The sequence below is a fragment of the Gymnodraco acuticeps genome, unplaced genomic scaffold (assembly GCF_902827175.1).
Source record: "Gymnodraco acuticeps unplaced genomic scaffold, fGymAcu1.1, whole genome shotgun sequence".
In the NCBI taxonomy this organism is placed as follows: domain Eukaryota; kingdom Metazoa; phylum Chordata; class Actinopteri; order Perciformes; family Bathydraconidae; genus Gymnodraco; species Gymnodraco acuticeps.
Window position 1 is genome coordinate 1,053,936 of NW_022990165.1, and position 22,778 is coordinate 1,076,713.

The following is a 22,778-nucleotide window of genomic DNA, read 5'->3' on the forward strand; positions in this document are numbered from 1 at the left end:
CCAGAGTGCCCGGCTGTTGGAAATGAAACAGTGGTGCGATCAATGACACAAACACCTGCTGCGTTTGGTTTAAAGACACTACCATCAACCAGTTATGACCCCCAACACATTTGTATTTCCTTCTCATATCCCTTTACCTCCCTTTCAGATGAAAATCGTGTTCTTTGTAATCCACAACATATATTTGATAGTTTCAGTTTATTTGCAGATTCAGATTACCTATACACATCATTGCATTAATAAATGCATAATGTGCATTACTCTAAAATGTGTCATTCTGCCTAATGAGTACTTGAACTTTTGGTACTATTTCACCTGATAACAAACACCTTGTGATCTTGGTGATTTAGTAATTACACAGGCGGTGCCCCCCGGTTGTAATTGTACAACATTACTTTTAAGCTATCCTAAAAAAGTCAGTAAATGTTTTTTTTTTTTTTTTAAAGACTACATTTACATAGTCAAAAGGTCCTTTTGTTCAGCCTCACAATGCTATTGGGTATTATATGTGTTTATCGGTCCTGCCCTCTGGCCATACACTCACACAACTTCCGAATCTACAAACGAGCAACATCTATCGTTTTATTGGACTGGATTTGTCAGATTCAAGTAGGAAGTAAAATGCCTCAAATGTGTTTTTTTGTGATTATTACAATGTTTAGAACATGTACATATTCAGTTTTTGTGGAATACATTCGTCAACTATTTATTTATTTTGAGCACCTTATGTCTTTGTTGCAATATTACATACCTGGGTCAGTGTGGTAGTCAAAATAGCATGAGCATATAGATATTTATTAATAATTTTTTCTATTTCAGAATGCCACCAGCAAAGAGAGGTCCTGTATTCAGTGTGTAGGATGTGATGCCATCCAAAAGGAGAAAGTGAGTTTGAGATGGAATCAGAGGACAGTGACACTATATGAGTAAAGAAGAGGCAGATGACCCAATGACTGCCCAGTCAGTGATTATGTGGACATTGAGTCCAAACCAAATAAACACACCAAGCCCTGTGACAGGTATCGCTGGCTAAAAAAAGATTGTATCAGTCCCAATACTGATTGTTCTGGTCCAGATATCACAGAGGAATTCATTTACAGGTACACAAACACGCAATGCAGCAAGTGTGACGTCCAGTGGCGGCGCTAGGGGGTGGCTACTTGGGCTCAAGCCCCGGATGTTTTCTGAAAAGCCCCGGATGTTTCACTTAAAAAAAAAAAAAAACATTTTTAAATTTAATCTTTTTTTTTTTTAAAACGTCTCGGGAGTAATGTGCAGTACCGGAGTCCACCAGAGAGGCAGCCACTGTGGGACATTAGCCTGCGTACTGCGTAGCCTGCCCTGAAGAATAAGTGATCCTTCCTAGTGCCTGACGAGTTTTAAGCTAATAGCCTATACAGTTATGGATATTAGAAAGTTATTGTCATTAAAGCAGCCGGCGCCACAAGCTGCAGCAGCAGCAGCAGTATCAGCAGCTGACAACAATGTCATCACCAGCAGTCAAGAAATGGATAATGTTTCAGGTTTGTTAATCTAATGGTGATATCTGCACTCTGGCTGACTGAGTAAGAAGTGAAAAAGAGTGATGTAACGTTAATGTTATAGCCTAGCTAGTAAACATGGAGTAACCACACTAAGTATACCCTTATATGTTAGTATGTATACAGAACATGACTAAAAATTATCCTAAGATGTAACGTTAACCCTTCATAACTCAGTCTACTTTTAAGACACTAAAATAACGTATTTTTATTTTGTTTTCACGCGTGGAATTATACCGGCTCTCGTTTCAGTACACATAACAACAGGCAACCCTCTGAATCAGACTCCGATTGGCTGTGACTGCATCCACTCAGAGTGTCCGATTCAGAAACGTGACTCTTACACCAGTGCTTCTCAAAGTGTGGTCCGCGGACCACTGGTGGTCCGTGAGCGCCCCCTAGTGGTCCGTGAGTATATTGGTAACATTTCACATTTGAAATAAATAAATACATTTAAGTTTTCCGCACTCTCGCAGGAATATCTCCGCAATGGAGCGCGCTAAAGTTTCACTTTCAATTGCATGATATAGCCCAGTGCAACACCTTCATCACACTTGCTGCCACTTGTTTGTACCATTTTCAGGCGATTTGTAATCTGTTCTAGAAAAATGATGCGATTTTGGATATTTGTGGAGTTAGGTGGTCCGCGAGTGTTTTTTTATTGGTTAAGTGGTCCTTGGTGTGAAAAAGTTTGAGAAACACTGTCTTACACTCTTTACGTCACAAACAAAGATGGTGGATGAGAATAGATCTATAAAACGATAAGCAATGCGCCAGAATCAAGGTGAGACTATCCGCATCCTTTAAAACTCTACGCACATTCGTTTCACCTTAATAAGTAAACGACTATTTGAGTGAGTTAAGGCATTAGTTTGCTTCATTAAAGGGTGTTAATGAGTGTTCTCCAGTGCCTTTTGTCCGCTTTAAGGTGTTATTAAGGTAGGGTTAATGTTGCTCTCAAAGTGCACCAGATTGATGCTTTCAACTTCAATATTTAAAAAAAAATCTTCCCGGGGGAGCATGCCCCCGGACCCCCCGAGAGGAGGCGACGAACCCCCTAAAGGATGTTCGGTCTACCCCCCACTTATAAAAAATAGCACTGTACCCCTACACCCCCCCCCCCCAACCAAACGACTCCTGGGCTAAGCCCCGGATCTCCTACAATCCTAAATCCGCCTCTGGTGACGTCCATCTGTGATTTTCCGACAACAGGAACTGTTTTTGGGACTACCATTGCATTACTATTTAATAAATGATTATTCATAACAAATATGACTGATGTGTGATTATGATTATTATTCATGCTATATACTAGGAGGCTGTGTCTCAGTGGATAGTGTGCTGGACTTCAAATAAGGGGGTAGCAAGTTCGAGTCCCACTGCAGTCAGCATGTCGTTGTGTCCCTGAGACACTTCACCTCAAATTGCTCCTGTGGGGATTGTCCACAGTACTGAATGTATGTAAGTCGCTTTGGATAAAAGCGTCTAACAAATGGCATGTAATGTAATACTGATATAGGGCTAATTAAGCAATAAATCCTTCAAATTGACCCTTAGTTATTCAATACATTTATTCAGACAATGTGAGTAGAAATACAGAAATTATGCTCCCACCTAAGGCCAACGTTGCAATATTACAACATTTCCCTAAAAACATACCAAAGCGTAAACAATTTGAAAACTCTTTAATTTCTGCTCCAGAAGCTCCCTACAACATCTGAAAGGTAAAAAAAAAAAAGAAGCTTTACAGAGTTAGAACATTTTGATGCTAATACACTACTTTTTTACTTTTTATATTTTGATATTTAAAATGTTCATTCTTGTTTTTTAAATTAAAATATTAGATCCATCACAAGAGTGATATCCCACAAGTGGTTGATGAAGTTTTCTCAATTCCATTGGGCCCCGTAGAGCCTGAATACGACCCTTTCTAATATCTTGTTGGTTTGAAAAGGCTGCATTACTTACAAGGCATTGCTGGAAACTGACTTAACTTGATTACCCAGGGGCCCACACCTGTTCCTGTGCATGCATTTGACTGGGCCCCGTCAATAGTTGAATCCTGCCAAAGTATACTAGATAATGTAAGTGTAATTTATTATATGGATCCTTTACACAGATAATAAATAATGATGGTGATAAATAAATAAAATATCAGTTTTTTAAGGTCTCCGTACAGTAAATGACATTGTAAATACATCATTACCAGTAAATATCTTGAATACATTTACTTGAGTGAAAGTATGTCAATATTATCATAATATGTACATTTTATTAAGCAGCAAAATGGCCCCTTTTCCTGATGTATGATTGTATATTATATTATAGGATCATTTTTTACTGTTACTAAAGGATACAATATATTTGAATGTGGCACCTGGTCAAGGTGGAGCCACATGGATTTTATATATCAAAACAGTGAATTTATACGCTTAATATTTTCAGAGAAAAAGATAAAACAATTGTTGAAAAAAATGCCTTTGAAATGTAGCGGGGTCAAAGTATTTAAATATTCAGAGTTTAAAGAGCATATTGTGTTTACTTTCAGGTACATACAGTATATTGTGTGCCTCTAACTGTAATGTTCAAAAAGCTCTTTATTTTCCTCATACTGTCTGTGCTGCAGCACCACTTTTCACCCTCTGCCTGAAACCACTCTGCTCCGATTGGTTAGCTGGCCAGCTTTGTTGGGATTCGTGAACTGCTTAGAGATGTCCCACCTCTTAGCCAATAATATACTATGTAAAGTGGAAGTGTGTGGGAGAGAAACTCCCTCTGGAGGGAACACATGGATTTTAGCCTTTGCGGACCATTTACATGCACTAAAAGCTACAGTTGCAAGAAAAAGTATGTGAACCCTTTGGAATTACCTGGATTTCTGCATAAGTTGGTCATAAAATGTGTTCTGATCTTCATCTAAGTCACAACAATAGACAAACACAGTCTGCTTAAACTAATAGCACACAAACAATTATATGTTTTCATGTTTTTATTGAACACACCATGTAAACATTCACAGTGCAGGGTGGAAAAAGTATGTGAACCCCTAGGCTAAAGACTTCTTCAAGAGCTAATTGGAGTCAGGAGTCAGCCAACCTGGAGTCCAATCAATGAGACGAGATTGGAGGTGTTGGTTAAAGCTGCCCTGCCCTATAAAAAATACACACCAGTTTTGAATTTGCTATTCTTAAGAAGCATTGCCAGATGTGAACCATGCCTCGCACAAAAGAGCTCTCAGAAGACCTACGATTAAGAATTGTTGACTTGCATAAAGCTGGAAAGGGTTACAAAAGTATCTCTAAAAGCCTTGATGTTCATCAGTCCACGGTAAGACACATTGTCTATGAATGGAGAAAGTTCAGCACTGTTGCTACTCTCCCTAGGAGTGGCCGTCCTGTAAAGATGACTGCAAGAGCACAGCGCAGAATGCTCAATGAGGTGAAGAAGAATCCTAGAGTGTCAGCTAGAGACTTAAAGAAATCTCTGGCACATGCTAACATCTCTGTTGACGAATCTACGATACGTAAAACATTGAACAAGAATGGAGTTCATGGGAGGACACCACGGAGGAAGCCACTGCTGTCCAGAAAAAACATTGCTGCACGTTTGAAGTTTGCAAAAGAGCACCTGGATGTTCCACAGCACTACTGGCAACATATTCTGTGGACAGATGAAACCAAAGTTGAGTTGTTTGGAAGGAACACACAACGCTATGTGTGGAGAATCCAAAGGGTTCACATACTTTTTCTTGCAACTGTATATAACACACTATAGGAAAGGGAAACTCCAAAAAGTATAGGGCCCCTTTAAGTACAAGTACTGTACCCTTTGAAATGTACATTCCACACAATGATGTTCGGACACAGTAAACCTTTCAAAACACTTTTATTTTCATCTTCTATGTCTCACAAAATGAGAAGCTCACAAACAACATTTCCTTGGTGAGTTTAAACAAGGCAGTGACACGTGTAGCTCACTGTATGTGTACCATTAAATGAACATTGCCTAACCTGCACCAGTCTAAAAAACACTGAGATGGATCAGATCAGACCTCTACGTGTAAAAACATTTGTATGAGCTGGCTCTCTAAAACACAACAGCATACAACAGCGTTAAATATAGACATTTCCTTCATTCACATTGAAAGAAATGTAAAAAAAAAACGACCATGAGCTCAAGGACAGGAAAAAACATGTTGACCTATACCTTAAATATTAACCCTTCATTTAATACTCTAACCATAATATAAATTAAAACAGGCCATCCATAATATCTCATGCTTTATTTACATTCAGAGATGAGGCGTTCATGGGCAGAAATGAATGTTTTTTAAAGGACAGCTGCAGGCATGCACTGCTGCTGTAACAGAGGTACTGTACCGCGGTGAACACACTTCATCAGGGTGACTTTCACTAGAGCATCACACAGCCGTCACCAGGGGAACCAGCCATCTCCATGCTAACCAGCGCCATGGAGATCCTGCAGCTGCCCTTTGATGTAAGTGAGCAGTGATGATAACACATGGCAGGAGGAGAGGGGGGGAGTGGGGGAGGAGGACCTTGGAGAGTTGTCAAGGTGGAGGCTCCTTTCATACTCCATCCATCCTCACTGTATAGAGTCTACAGCCTGATCCCAGAATAGAACCATCAGTACCAGATCTGTTTTTGTATCTTCTTGTTACTCTTAAAACCTATTGGGGAAATAATATATTTTCACTACAATGTATGCCTTTGAGATGTTTACATTCAGGTATTTTTTTGTTGAATGATCTAAAATCAATTCTTAACATTTTAAGAACAGTATTCATTCTGTGATTTATTTGTCTTGTTGACTAAGTAGAGACACTACAGGCACAATTTGATGCCTTTGAAAGTAGTGGAAATAAAGAATTCAAAATATACATTAAGCTATTTATGTTTTATTTTAAATTTGAATAAAACATTTCAAAAGACTTAGGCCTAGTCTTATCTTAATGTAAGTAATCCTGGTTATTTTTACTGAATGTACCTTTTTCTCCTGTAGTGTCTCCCCTAATCGGCTGGATATTTTTGCAATTATTAGTTTAGTTTGTGAAAATAAAAGTAAAAAAATGCAACTTCGGACAGTCTAAACTGACATTATTTTTTAACCAACACACAGCAAATTTTTACCATTGAGAAGCCAGAACCAGAAGATGTTTGACATTATGTGCTTATGTACTGTAGATGGTGTGATCTCGAGTGAAATGTGAGAAGTACCTTTAAAAGCTTGACATATTGGAATGCATGTGATGTAACTGAATGAATCAATTCCCCTCAGAACACCATCAACATGAGTCCGACTGCTCTTCCACAGATTGGCCACATTATAAACAGCAGATGCTATTAATAGACACAAATCTGTAATGGCGCGTTACATAACTGGTGAAAGGTACAAGATGTCAGCTATGGCACATACACCTTTTTTTAAACCATCGAATACAAAGTGAGATCAGTGAGATGATTGAGGCGAAGGAAAGAGAACAAAAGCAAAGAACGAAATGTAGATGAGAATACAAAGCGAGAACCGAAAGGAACTGAAATTACGGCTTGTGTCGATCCTGCTATATCGCAACACCCTCACTGTCGTCCCATAAGACGAAGAAAAAAAGAAGAAACTTATACTTAAGTTGCAATAACTGAGAAATGTTTGGCATTTTTCATGAAAAATGACATGGATGAAAAGAGTTGCCGATTAACTTCCTGTCATGTAACTAATGATTTCAGCGCTCAAACTGCAGGCAAACACTTGGCTAGGCTTAGAATATTAGATCATGAAAAACAAATTCACATTCAAAGATAACAACATGGGAACTGATGCCGGATGAAAGAAGCAACAAACAGGCTCCAGCATGCTCACGCTAACATCCACAGCGAGACACACTCAAACACACACTGACTCTACAGTCAATACAAACAGGTGTTGTGTCATTTAGCCCTGCAATACCCAACCCCACCCATCAGGTGAGTGGGATTATATCATGCATATTCACTGCAGGTGCAGCAGGTGTGTTTATGGCTGAAAAAAACGTGAACAGCTCCCCCTGCTGGTCGGATGCCGGCACTGCAGCTGCTCAAGGTGTCGTTCTGAAGCCTGAGTAGAAAATGGCTATGAGGCGTTTATGGCTACCGAAAACACCATAGGCTGCCAACACCCTACTAAATGAAGAGTTCCTTTCTTTTTTTTACATTCTCTACCTTTTTCATGCATTTCTTACCCTGATCCCTTTAAAATCATGCTATTAAGTCATAGCCAACCATGCGCTTTCTTTGGATTACTGCCATCTGAAATCCATACGTCAATTCTCTTTTTTTCTTCTTCGTGTAATCCCGTCACAAACACCATTTTGATCATTTACTAATCTTTGATAGGTACATAGGCGTCACTGAAATACTCATATTGTGCTGAATTATTACCACCATGTAAGAAAAAAAAACAACAACATATGATTATCGTGTAGCGCTTTCAGGACTTACAAGAAACATGAAGTGCGGCCCACCGAACGCATCTTCGCAATAGTGTGTGTGAATATATTGTAAATATACCTTCATATATCCTACAATATAAGCTGCTATATATACAACACATCCTGGATGTTTTACAAAGAGCATGGATAACATATTTTTCCTTTAACATTTTCAATATCATATTTCATCATACACTTGACATACACAGGAGGAATAGGTTCAACAACAACAAACGACTGTAAAATACTGTAAAAATATTGAAAAAACAAGAACATTCAGGGTCTGCCTGGTGAGTGTGAAAATAGGCTATTATAAATGAGAGGCTATTAGGGAGATAACACATGTCGGGTATGAAGAAAAAAGGACTTAAATGACCCCAGAGAACAACTTTTGCTGCTCTCAGTTTTTGCCCTTGAAGTAGTAAAAGGCTTAAAAGAAGCAGTGCTGGATGCAGGCATGCGGATCACTGGGGAAAACAACATTCGGCCAAGAAATAGAAAGAGAACAGAAGCACACCACGGGACAGAAGCCAAAGCAACTCGGAAAGAGATCTCCTGTTCAAGTAGAGCAAAAGAAAATAGACCTAGATGAGATGCAGTTGCTGCATATCAGGAGTGAAGTTCTACTGACATCTATTTAGCCGTCAGTGCTGAGAGAAAGCGGAGCTGCACTGTCTAATCACCCTCATCACTCCATCGCTATGTGTTGTGCAGTGTGTAGATCCACCTTCAGTGAAATAGAAGCTAAAAGCTGTAATGTCCGGCCTGTGTGCGGAATGTGAAAACACCGTGGTGATGTGGCAGAAAACAAGGAGCTGGAATGTAAATGGCTCCATAAGACCTGGTGATGTGTTCAGGTCCAGTGACTGTTACAGCGCTCCGATCAGAGCGGCTGCAGCAGTATAACTGAAAACAAGTCGTCTTAAAATGTGATGTTTTAATAGTTTGGTCCCAAAACTGAGTGAAAAGTCAAGAGAAAAGGTGGGAGAACGTGGCTGGAGAGGTGAAAGAAGAAAAGAGGAGAAAAGGAAAGAAGCTGGATGTACGTCCCTGTGTGTTCCATATGAGCACTTCTCCTCCCGCTCAGTCTGCGCTGCTCCCACAGACACATGGTCTCTGCAGATGTGTGACCCTCCCACCTCCTGCACCCACACCCCTGCTAGTGCTCCTCTTCCAGTCACAGGATCTGCACCTCCTCAGTCCCATGAGAAGATTGGGGTGCCGGGTAGGGCGTCATGGTTTTGGGGGAAGGGAGTGGGGTAGAGACCCTCTCTCCTGCTCCCCCTTCAAGCAGAGCTCCAAACCCTCCTGGATCTCAAATAAAAACCTATGCAGGGAGACGGCCTGGCAGTGCAACGCTGTGCCGCTCCCGGCGCCCCCCCCCGCCTCACTTCTTGACGGCCTGCCGGTAGCTGTGTCTCTGGCCGTCCTGCCGCAGCTTGCCGCTGCAGCCGCTGGCCCTGCTGCTGTTGCCCCCGTCCCGGCCGCTGCTGGCCTTGCTCACCTGGCTGGCCTGGCTGGCCTGGCTGGCCTGGCTGCTGTCCTGCAGCGTGGGGCTGGAGTGGGCCCTCTGCAGACTGTTGTCCTCCAGCAGCTGGGACTCGAACAGAGACAGGTCCTTCTCGCCGCTCCGGATCTTAGCTCGCAGCAGCATGACATACGTCCCGTACCGGGTTTTCTGATAAAGGCGAGACAGAACTGGTGAGTACGGTAAAACATTTAAACTTAAATATAGCACCATTAAACTTCCCCAGTTGAAGACTGAGAGCAACATCATCATTCTAGTATTAATAGGTATCTGATATTTAAAGCATTACTAATATTTAGTTTACATGATACATGTCTTTGTTTGTTAACAGTAAAATAAACATTTATTAAAGTTTGTGAGTTTATCATTAATTAATTATGGTTATAATAGGTGTTACTGACATGTTATGTTTATTAAATATCTCTTTGGATCACTCTCTCTGATAAATACAGTAACAATAAAATACTGTCAACAGCTATTGGAAAAATAAATGTTCTCCATGTTGTTAGGAATAGAAAGTGATACGAATCAGACTACGAACATTATGAAGAAACCTTTCAGTTAAAACATCCAGAATACAGATTAATACAAAGTTGGTCACCATAAGAATAAAGGTATGCATAATAAGTTGGCGTATGCAAGTGCCACTGAAGTAGAGATTTAATGTCTCAGAGTATTCCAAAATCTTTAGAAGACACATACAGTATTTCATACATTTTGCAAGTCTCTAGAAAGGAAATGGGTAATAGATGTAACTAATACATTTATACACGAAACTCCCCCAGTTGTTTACGGGTATTGTATAACAACTTTGATTAAATTGTTTAAATATGCAAATGAGTCATTATCTAAGGCTAACCTTTGGTATGGAATTCTACAGTCACTAATAGACATATGCAGTCAAATAAACCCAAAGCTGTGGGTTGGATGTTTTCTTTCCACTGCTATAAAGCAAAATAGTCAAACAAAATGGACCAGTGAAGATTGGAGAGCTGAGAGGGCTGCAGTGATGTAATGATGATTTAACGCTTCACTGCATTTCCCATTTCTTTCTTTTATCAGTGTGCAGCTCACCTCAAACTCCAGGTACTCATCCCGCTGCCGGTACTCTTCCAGCTCGCGCCCTTTGACCTTGCGGTCGGGGGGGTAGGAACGCAGCTCAGTCAGCTCAGTGGACAGGGCTCTGAAGCGGTTTTCATGGGATCTGACCTGCTCCTCCTGTAAGAACAAGGTCAACACGGAGACATGAGGAGAGGGGAAGCAAGGAGTACACACCTGCCTCCTTTCAGTTAGTGTTTGAATGTTCTGAACTGAAATACCATCCTGTTTGTCAGGGTATTGGTGCAACTGTGAAATTAAAAACAAATATCCCGTTCGAACAAGATGAGAAGAATAGAATAACAAGACAAAGAAAAATGTCTTGTTATGACAAAAAGTGTTTTCCGAGAAGCTTTTCACTTTCCCGTCACAACAGATCGACTTGAGGAGTGAAAAGCCTGCACTCATAAACCACCAGTGACCAGCAGTGATTTATTACATCAGTGTTAGGTGGAGCGTTTAGTCATGAAAATATAATTCTAATTACTCTGCCGTCAAGTTATGAAAAATGATGTGTCCACTCCTTTTGAAAAGGACTTTTTTGAAGGATTTGTATCGCCTTGTTGTGATGAATTTCACAGGAGCCTGGACTTGCCTCTGACCAGGTACAGCCAGTGGTGGAATGTAATTAAGGCCATTAACTCATTTGTGATAGTTTTGTTTGTGATAAATGTAATTTGAGAGATACGTATTTGTTTCCCACCTTTTTTTAATTACGCCAAACTGTAACTGTCTGAAATTGGTAAAGGTTTGTTTGAAATCTTTCACTATCTGATTACATTTTTGGTAAACAATATTCGAAATGTAAACATTTATGGGATGCCAGCTTTGTACTTTGCAGATTACAGTATTCAGTGTAACGGAGCGTCCACACAGCAGTGTGCGTTGACGCTTGGAGGTGGGCGTATCTGAAGCTTGGGGATTTTTTGAGAGCAACGCGACCAACAACCAATCACATGAATCTCCCGCCCCCGACATACAAAGCAATAGCAATGTTAAAACGAAGTAAACTGGATATAAAATCCCCAAACAGGCGAAAACCTACCAGTTTCACCCACTGTCTCTGCCTCCTCCCTCCATGCCTCGCTCCTCCGGTTTGTATCCCGGTAGATGAACAGAGACTGATCATACAGCACCGGGTGATTCACTACCGCTATAATGAATTTTCCCTCCATTTTTTTGAATATGAGGAAATGACCTGCGTCGTCTCTCCCAGCATACACGCGGTTTGATTGGCTAGCGATTGTACTGGCAGATTTGCATAAACGGGATTTCATTGGCTGACGCCTCCGTCGAGGCGTCAAAAGTTGAACATTGCTCAACTTTTGACGCTAGCTACGCCAGCAACGCTCCACGTCGCTTCCCAAAATGCAGTTCGGCTAAAAGTGACGTCACCCCATTCAAAGTGAATGGGCAGAAGCGTTGGAAGCTTCAACGCTGTGTGGACGGGCCGTAACGGCCTGTCCACACAGCGGCGTGCGTTGACGCTTGCCGGCGGGCGTGTCTGACACTCGACCAACAACCAATCACATGAATCTCCCGCCCCTGACACACAAGCAGCGGTTTGATTGGATAGAACTTGTACTGGCATATGATTCGATTGGCTGACGCTTCTGCCGAGGCGTCAAAACATTGCTCAACTTTTGCCGCGAGCAACGCCAGCAACGCTCCACGTCGCTTCCCACGATGCAGTTCGGCTAAAAGTGACGTCACCCCATTCAAAGTGAATGGGCAGAAGCGTTGGAAGCTTCAACGCACGCCGCTGTGTGGACGGGCCGTTACAGGCATACATTTGCAGTAGTGGAAAAGTACATTTACTCAAGTACTGTACTGAAGCACCATTTAAGGTACTTTTTCCACTATATTTATTTGATAACTTTAGTAACTTAAAAAATTAAGCTGTTTGCATACAAATCAAATTATTCTATTCTCACTGTTTCCAGAATTCTAACAAACTAAGCAGTAATCGATTAATGGAGAAAATAATAGGCAGAATAATCCATAATTGAAATGATAATTTGTTGAAATTGAGCTCAACTCTTTCAACTACATCGGTGAAATATTGCTTTAATAGCAAAGCATGAGGAATAATAATGTAGTTTTATAATATGATTTCCTTCACAGGGGACCTTAAAGGTAGGGTAGGTAAGAATGGAGAAACCAGCACGAGTGCGCTAGAATTTGAAAATACACAACCGAAAAAAATCTGCCTCTTCCTTACAGAGCCCCTCCTCCAACACACACGAACGCGCACATGACCAATGAGGGCACGAGATAAGTTTGTGCACAGATGGAAGGCTGACAGGCAGGTAGACCATCCAGTTACTTTAGCCGGGCCGGCTCAGATGATTGGTCGTGCTTTTTACAGCGCTACTGCTTCCACAGATGAAATATTTGTATATATTTATTGTCAAAGCATTTAATGTATTCATTGCTATCGGGATGTTAAGAGCATTCCATGGAATATAACAACAAGTGTTTCTGAAGTGAATTACCTACCCTACCTTTAATATACATCAAATAATTAAAGTACATTTTTCTTATTACACTAACAAACCACCATTTTCAATGCAGGACTTTCATTGTCATCTGTTAAAGGGTATCTTTTCAAATTGGTGTAAATCCTTTAACCTAGCCAATGAACTGAACACTTTCTCATTCACTGTATGAACTGGGTCCTATAATGCTCTTTTCGAGGGGGGATGGGGTTGGGGGGAAAACTCGCTCTTGAGGGAACTGTGGCATTTTAGTCTTTGCAGACCATTTACATGATGAAAAAACCCTTTATAACACACAACAGGAAAGGGAAAAAGCACAATAGGGCCCCTTTAGGATACCTCCGACAGCTTTGACATGGTCCCAGGCAGCAGCGGCCGGCTGAACTTCTTCTGGGAGCCGATGGCTGCTGGGAAAGGAGGAGCTGAGAACATGGTGGCCACCGTGTTGATCCTTGTGATCCAAGACTGCATCTGCTCCGCGTTCCTGTGATGTATAACACACATAGAATGCAATTAGAAACAGATCTGAAACAGTAGGTACAACACACACTTATCAGCCCTCTCCATGCCCACATCAGCACATGGCCAGCTTACAGCATCAAAGGGATAATTATCAGAGAACGCAGCCTTGCTGTTGACAAAGAAATTATTTTGGAGCCAATTAATGCATGAGAGAAAAGGCCCTGTTTTACACGAACAGACCCATTAGGGGCCCATGAGAAATGTCAGATTGGCTTAGACAGCCTTGCTTTAATTCCCCAGGGAGGGACGAGGATGGAGAGAGATGGAGAGACAGAAAGAGGAGAGGGAGACACAGAGAGGGGTACAGTATCTGGGACAAATGCAAGCTGCAACTGGAGCACAGAGCCTCCAGGGGGGCTGAAACATGTGGCCAGTCATGTGCCACTTGCTGATCAAACACACACATGCACACCGCAACCTTTCCCCTTAATATACATGTATGTATACAGTACAGTACGTCCTGTGCATGTTTCATTGATCCGTGAGCTCTCTGGGTGTGTTCTGCTGAACACCATGTGCACAGCTGGCTCTGCATGCTGTTAGCTGAGGTTGGGTGCTCAGCTTCATTAGGCAGCCGCAGTTACGCTACAGAGCTAAAAGGACAGCGTATGTCTCTGCAGCTTAATCTTCAGGTTTCCAACGGATGCTTTAACCTGCTGCAGGGATTCGCTCACACTCAGCCACAAGAGCATTAGTAAGCTTCAGCACTGATCATCAGGTCTGCCTAATAATCTAACTCCAAATGTGGATGGGGTTAAGGTCAAAAACTCAATGTGCATTAGTGCAGACCTGTCAAAACTGCTTGGGATAACCACTTATTTTTGGTCTATAGTGATATTGTCGCAATGAAGACTTATACCAAATAGCGGCCACAAAGCTAAACGATCATTATTGTCTTCAAGTGTGTTTGCATGCATAAAACAATTTGGTTGCTAGCTGATTTTGTGTTAAACAAAAACATCTAAATAAGGGCTTTTTTCCCTTCAACAAAAAGGCTGATTTTGCAAGTTATCTTCCTCCACCTTAATGATTCAATATTTTACCACAGAACATTTGAGTACTTGTTAAATAATGAGAGAGAAAGTGCTACTCTGGGATGGGGGAGAAATCTGATTATTTATGAGCTGCATCTATATTCATATTTATAGAAAAGTGGTTACTTGATGTTATCTATCAACCTCCTTTTTGGTTGCAATCATCTATTGCATGTATTCATCTTGGATCATATCTGTAAGAGTGACAGGTGTTTTACTTGTTTTTATATTATTTGTATTCGTATTTTATTCTTGTTTGTTATTTTGTTTCATTTGTATTTTTTATTTGCTTTCTTGACCAAATAAATTTCACCTTTGAGTAATCAAGAAAAGGTCTTAGGTCCTATGTAACTTAAGTGCATATAAACCCATTAATTTTATGCTGTAGATTTAAAATGTTTGCTCATTTGCACCAAGGCGGCAAAAAAACAACCTTGAAAAATAACTGTAGAACCAAAGGTACACAAACTTGTCCACATACTTTTGACCACACACTGCAGTTTTGACAGAAAAATGTAAATGGCTCATGCACGCTTGCATAGTCAAGATGAGACACAGGTATGCAGGGTATGATTAAGGTTTAGTTCTGGTTTTAATGTTATGGTCTGCTGCAGATGCTGTGCAGCAGACCGTGCACACGCTCCACAGTATGTAATAGTGTCTACACATTATGTCAGCTCAGTGAGGAACACAGAGCAGGACTCACGGGGCCTGGAAGAGATACACCCTCCAGTCGGCGGTGCGCAGGTAGAAGACGTTGGGCCTCTTGCTGTAGTCTGAAGCCTTCATGGCCAGAGAGTGGTGGATGGACACGGCGTTCTTCAGGTCCTCCTCTGATAGCTGTTTGTCAGGCCTGTACTCCCCCTGGCAGGGCAGTAATGAATAAGAAATGAATGCTATGATTAACACCAAGGGGTCTCAGCACTTATTAAAGTGGGAGTGCTGACAAAGAAGAGATTTTATTGGACGAGCAGCAGGAGAGTTACATGTGAACATAGCAGTGCTTTGAAAGTATCCCTTGTGAAAACAACTGATTAATTCTCTCATCTAAACGTACCTTCTGCTGGACTACACTCTTAGATATAAAGGTTCTAACTAGAACAAAAGGGGGTTCTTCAGCTTGTTACCAAGGGGGGACCTGTTTTTGGTTCTTGGTAGAACCTTTTATATAGGCTCCAACCTAAAACCCAACCTAAAAGGGTTCTACCAAGAACAAAAGAGGGTTTTTACCTAGAACTCAACATGAAAGTGAACTAACCTAGAACCCTTTCAGAGGGTTTTATCCGGAACCCAACATAAAAAGTGTTATACCTAGAACCCTTTCAAAGGGTTTTATCCGGAACCCAACATAAAAAGTGTTATACCTAGAACCCTTTCAAAGGGTTTTATCCGGAACCCAACATAAAAAGGGTTTTACCTAGAACGGTAGCTGTTGTGTTGGCAGAGGTTGCCCCACATGAAGCCAGGACAATGTGTCACAGCCCTTTTTAAACATGTAAACAGGATATTGGCTGTGACTCCATCGGACATACTGCTTGATATAAAGCATTCTGTAGAATGTGTATGAAAGTAACCCGACACAAAAGAACATTCTGGAAAGTAAAGTAAAAACAGTCACAAGTAATACAATTGTTTCTAATACAGACTTTTTCTGGCAGACTAAAAAAAACAAATAAATAACTAAATAAATACCAAAGTAAAATATACTCTGTAATAATGGGAGTTACTTACTTTTTGCAGATAGAGAATAAGCCCTTTGAGGATGATATAGAAGGTCTTCCAACCTCTCTTCCCTCTTGGTGCTGCGAGGAGAAAAAAGTGATAACATCAAAAACACATATATACAATTGCCTTATATGTTACATTTGTTTTAGTTTTGACCTACTTTCCACTTGATGTATTAGATTAATTAAATACATGTATGAGCTTGGGTGGATTAACCCTCCAAGTCCAGGAGGCAAGGAACACATTCAATTAGGATTTATTCAAAGATATAAATCGTGAAAGTATGCAGAGAACTAGATACTGCATTCAAAGATGGAGCCTTTTTGCCTTTTGGCTTTAACTATAACTGAACCTTATTTAACTATAACTGAACCTTATTTAACTATAACTGAACCTTATTTAACTATAACTGAACCTTATTGTGGGGTGGGTAATTCAACTGTATGTCAATGATTGTCTTTCGAGGATTGCGTTTTTTGTTGTTGCAGAAAAAAAGCAGTTAAAAGCTAATATTTTCAACCCAGATCTGCCTATAATTACATTATTACATTACATTGCATTTAGCTGACGCTTTTGTCCAAAGCGACTTACAATAAGTACATTCGACCAGGAAGACACAACCTTGAAGAAAACAGAATCATATAAGTATATCAGGTTTCATAGAGCCAAACATTTCAAGTGCTACTCAACTGGCTTTAGGTAATCCAGTCCTTTATTGGTATAAAAGTGCTTCGTTAATCGTTCTAACGCTCGAAGTGGAGTCGAAAGAGATGAGTTTTCAGTTTGCGCCGGAAGATGTGGAAGCTATCTGCCGTCCTGATGTCAATGGGGAGCTCATTCCACCATCTTGGAGCCAGGATAGCAAACCCACGTGTTTTCGCCGATGGGAACTTGGGTCCCCCTCGCAGCGAGGGCGCAACGAGTCGTTTGGCTGATGCAGAGCGTAGTGCACGAGCTGGGGTGTACGGTTTAACCATGTCCTGGATGTAGGAAGGGCCAGATCCATTCGCAGCACGGTAAGCAAGTACCAGTGTCTTGAAGTGGATTCTAGCAGTTACCGGAAGCCAGTGAAGGGAGCGGAGGAGCGGAGTGGTGTGGGAGAATTTAGGAAGGTTGAAAACCAGACGAGCCGCTGCATTCTGGATGAGCTGCAGAGGTCGGATGGCACATGCAGGTAGACCAGCCAGGAGGGAGTTGCAGTAGTCTAGGCGTGAGATGACGAGAGCCTGGACCAGAACCTGAGTCGCTTTCTGAGTCAGCTGGGGACGTATCTTCCTGATGTTGTAAAGCGTGTATCTGCAGCAGCGGGTTGTAGCAGCGATGTTTGCAGTGAAGGACAGGTTGTTATCTAGGGTCACACCCAGATTCCTTGCAGTCTGAGTCGGGGAAACAACTGAGGTGCCGATGTTGATTGTTAGGTCAAGAGTTGGACAATCTTTTCCCGGGAGGAAGAGCAGCTCAGTCTTGTCAAGGTTGAGCTTGAGGTGGTGAGCAGACATCCACTGAGAGATGTCAGCTAGACAAGCAGAGATGCGTGCGACGACCTGGGTCTCTGAGCGGGGAAAGGACAGAATTAATTGGGTGTCGTCAGCGTAGCAGTGGTAAGAAAAACCATGCGGGCTAATGACTGATCCGAGCGAGTTTGTGTACAAGGAGAAGAGGAGGGGACCAAGAACAGAGCCCTGAGGGACCCCCGTAGTTAATTGACAAGGGTCGGACTCAGACCCTCTCCAAGTCACCCTGTAGGTACGGTCTTTCAGGTATGAGGTGAGGAGGGAAAGTGCAGAGCCAGAAACTCCAAGTTTTTGGAGAGTGCGAAGGAGGATCTGATGATTCACCGTGTCGAATGCAGCAGACAGGTCCAACAGGATGATGACAGAGGAGAGGGATGCAGTTTTGGCAGTGTGCAGTTCCTCCGTGACAGCAATGAGAGCAGTTTCTGTGGAGTGACCTGCCTTGAAACCAGACTGGTGCGGATCCAGAAGGTTGTTCTGATTGAGATAACAGGAGAGTTGTTTAAAGACAGCGCGTTCAAGTGATTTAGACAGGAACGGGAGGAGAGAGACAGGCCTGTAGTTTATAACATCAGACGGGTTGAGAGTGGGTTTCTTTAGGAGAGGGTTTACTCTTGCCTCCTTGAGACTGTTTGGAAAGTGACCAGAAGTTAGAGAAGTGTTGATGAAATGGGTGAGAAACGGTAGAATATCAGGAGCGATAGTCTGAAGGAGGTTTGAAGGGATAGGGTCCAGAGGACAGGTGGTAGGGCGGGCAGAGGTAATGAGGGTAAGAACCTCACTTGGAGAGAGAGGGGAAAAGGAGGTTAGTGTGTTGGTGGAAGGAAGGTCTGGTGACCCAGCGGTGAGTAAAGGTGAGTCAGAAAAAGAAGAGCGAATATCATTAACCTTTTTTTCAAAGTGGGTAACAAAGTCGCTTGACAGAAGTGAGGAGGGGGGAGGAGCTTTTGGAGCTTTTGGAGCTTTTATAATATTCTTAATACTTCAAATATTGAACTGTGGTAACAAACCATACAGTACACTTTCAAAATGATTGGAGAAAAGCATTTCGTGTCAAATAAGATGTATATAGTCAACCTCGAACACGCTGATTCATCCTTCTTCTTCACAATTTTTTTTTTTTTACCCGATACAAACTTTAGCTATGAACTTTTCCTTACATTTTTGTAAAGCACTTTATAACTTCAGATTGAGTCAATAGAAATGTTATCAATAATGTCAAATCAGAACAAATTAGGTGGAGATCATGTGTAGTGGTAAAACAAATAATTACCTTTTAATTTGTTCACTATTTTATAATAATTTAGATTAATCGATTAATATATTGGTCTATAAGATGTCAGAAAATAGTGAAAAGTATCCATCCCAATCTCTCAAAATCAAAGGAGTTGTCTTTAAATGTCTTGTTTAGTCAGCTGGAACATTCACTTCCCAATGATATAAAACAAAAATGCAAGAAAATCTTTATATTTCAGAGTCTGAAAACAGCATGTGTGACATTTTTGCATAACAGTTGGCAAAATATTGACTGGCGATCGACTATTCGACATACTGACTTAATGTTGCAGCTCTAACGATGTGTGATCAAAGGTTCAATAATAGATACTAAATGGACCTTGAGGTGAGCTTATTTTGAAACTGTAGGTGGTAAAACGTAAAGAAAAATATCCTTCGTACTTCTCTTGCCGTCAGAGTCTGCGTGCACTTTGCGGACGAGGAAGCCGTTCTTGTAGAGCAGCGACCCGGACGGATGCGCCTCCTCTGTCGGGGGCTTCCCACTGCTGCCCTCCGCCTTCAGAGATCTGGAGGCGGTGGAGTCACACAGGCTGTCCCCGAGCTCCGAGAACGACTTCCGCAGCTCTTCCTCGTCGCTATGGAGACAAGAAAAAAAAGAGAATGAAAAAAAAAAAGCAGATCCCATGGTGATCAACACTTATGTGTCATGTCTCATTTGCAATGCGAATAAACACATCATAATTCATCCTGTCCATGTGCCTCTCACTCTGTGCTTGTTACAGGACAACAGGTCCAGAGATTTCACACACTTACTGTACGCGGGGAACTTTTATTTTCATACAGAACACATGAGTAATATCCAACCTCTACGGCTGGTGTGTTGCCAGAGCTGTATAGTTGCACAAGACATTTACAAAGCATCCTGTAAGCTACCTTCAAAGCTTTAACTGTGTGTCTTCCTGCTCCGGTTCTCCTGGGAAGCACTCTCCTTGATCAAAAAAGAACCACAGCTAAGCTAAAGAGTGACACCATCTATCTTGCTCCACCTTTGAGGTGAAAAACAGGGGCATCTTTACCCTGGGGGGGGTCGGTCGACTCCTCTCAGAAACACAGGCGCACCACTCTTACTCCTCCACCCTCTTGAAGCCTCATAGAGTACTTTAATACTTCATAGTGATACAACATAACATCTCAGTCTTATTTTATAAGCCAGCCTGGATCTGCAGAGGAAGACCGTGTGAAATCGAAGGTTTCACAACAACTGAATTGTTGTGAGAATCTTATTTATTTGTGTGAACGGAAATTGTGTTCATATGGAAGACATTTAATAAACACCTCTTAGATACTAGCCTGAGGTATGTCCGTATCAACTTTTAGTACTACACTACTACCTACAATCCTTTTAAAAATACATCTGAAAAGTATTTAAAGACACCCTTATGCTTCCTGTGGTGTGTTATATAGGTTGTTGTGCATGTAAATGGTCCACAAAGGCTAGAATAAAAAGGTGGCTCACGTGATGACATCATTATGTTACACTAAAGCTTCTATTGGCTAGCGCTGCAGCAAATTGTACGTGATAGGCGGGACTGTTACTGCTTATTATTGGAACTTTTATGAATTATTTAAACGTTGTTTTCTTTTATCCTTTACTTCTTTAAGTCGACTATTGTTTTTTATTTGGGATGGTATCTTTATAATACATTTTTGGCTACTAACTACTGCATAATGTTCAAACCTTTATCATAGTGTTTTTTAAATGTGTGTAGGTGAAATGTAAAAGATACAATAAATAATACAAATAGACAGCACAGTGTAAAGCACCATATCTGATGGACACAGCTAAATAAATATGACCAACGTTGTGGTTAACTGTAACATAGTTTCATTTCCATTATTAAAAAAGTATTAGAGAAACTGCTGAAAAGATAATTTACCAGCTTCTGTTTTTTATTAAAGAAAGTTTTCAGGCTGAGAGTTGTTGCTTAAGTTTCTGCGCAGATCGCTCATTAGAAACATTCCTTGAGGAGCCATCTCTGTAAATGAGGAGTGTTCATGAGCTGTTGAGTTCCTGCTCACTTGACTGCAGCTTTTTTATTAAACTACTCTGATGTGCGCTGTACTGTAAGTGTTCTTGTGTGTGTGTCTTTCCAAAAAACATGTATCTTATTTTGGTCTTTTCCATCTCTCTTCTATCCACCAACAGTGCATTTAACCATTGTTTGGATGATGAAATACTTTTGTTACGGTGATTTCATTTGGTTAAAAGTAGCATTTTTCTTTTTACCATTTGTGTGTTGTAAATAGTTTTCATTACTTTTTTATTACTTTTACCAAATAGTCGTCCATTTTATTTTCATTTGTAGACATTTTAATATACAGTTTAATTGTAATTTTTTATCATTCCCTTTTTTGTTTCTATTTTAATGTATATTCCAGTTTATTAACCCTTGCTTTATTTCGTATGTGTTTGATCATGGCTCTATTACCCTTTTGTTACCGTTTCAAAAACACCTGTTTATTTATTTTAAAATGTGTGTTTTGTTGTAATGTAACTAGCCCCTTTTTTATTTTGTACATGTTTTTTTATTTTATTATTGTTATTTTTTATTTATTCTTAATTCTATATCTTTTTTCTTTACCAACTGGTATAATATTTGGTATCTGTTGTTGCTTCTATTATGCCCTTTTTTTATTTTAATTGTAAGCATTTCCCTTCTGTTTTACTTTTTGCTTTCTTTAAAGTATTGTCTCTATTAATTATTATTTGTGTGTCCATCACAGCATTTATTTTCATCTGTTCTTTAAATTCCCTCGAAATGCCTGTTCCTGAGTATATGAATTGCTTGTATAAACATATATTACCGTATTGTATGTTTTGCACTGGAAACAGCCAGACAATACTAAGTGTACACATTACTACAGCAGCGCTAATCCCATTCTGCTCTAAATAACCGCTCACAATACGCTGTATGGATTCTTTGAGTGTTTTTTTAAAGGGATTTGTCACATCAGGAGATGATAAATGCTTTGAGCATCAACACTGAACGTCTCTGCCTGGTGAGGTAACATGGCAATTCCACTTGTTATCTCACCAGCCGGCACCCATGTAAAAGTTCAGCCCAAAAATAGAAAGATGGCTGTATGCCGAACCCCCCCGAGACCACGCTATGAGTAACCAACAGAACATAACAGCAGTTAACCCTGTGCAGGAGCCAGGGAGAGAAAAGGGAGACGGAGCCAATGAGCATGCAGCCTGTTGCCTGGTAACTGCTGGCCTGCTTCAATACCATTATACACGGAGGCAAAGTGGAAAGGAGATAGAGAGAGGGGGGAGGATGGAGGAGAGAGATAGAGGAGTGAGGAGACAGAGACCGAAGAGGGGGGAGACAAAGCTGATCCTTCTTAGATGGCAGAACATTATCCTCAATGATGTGAGTGAGAGGAGGAGGGGAGAGGAAAATAATAACAAAGGAAAACAAAGGGTAAGGAAAGAAGGGAAAGGAACAGATAAGAAAAGGAAGGAATACAGAAGATAGCGAGAGGAAACATTTGAAGGAAAGGAGAGGACAGGATAAGACTAACGAACACTGAACTA

At 41.0% G+C, this 22,778-nt stretch overlaps 1 protein-coding gene across 3 annotated transcripts in view; it reads right to left on the minus strand.

Annotated features, from left to right (window-relative positions):
• Positions 1–5,409: 5,409 nt before the first annotated feature.
• Positions 5,410–22,778, minus strand: part of LOC117547049 (PH and SEC7 domain-containing protein 1-like) — a 73,176-nt gene continuing 55,807 nt past the window's right edge. For all 3 annotated transcript variants that reach the window (XM_034217507.1, XM_034217509.1, XM_034217508.1), the window contains 6 exons: positions 19,622–19,815; positions 16,437–16,507; positions 15,412–15,569; positions 13,489–13,633; positions 10,628–10,771; positions 5,410–9,703 (listed from right to left, as the gene is read on the minus strand). In XM_034217507.1, the coding sequence (XP_034073398.1) occupies positions 9,413–9,703; positions 10,628–10,771; positions 13,489–13,633; positions 15,412–15,569; positions 16,437–16,507; positions 19,622–19,815 (1,003 nt within the window). In that variant the 3' untranslated portion in view covers positions 5,410–9,412. The remainder of the gene's footprint in view (positions 9,704–10,627; positions 10,772–13,488; positions 13,634–15,411; positions 15,570–16,436; positions 16,508–19,621; positions 19,816–22,778) is intronic.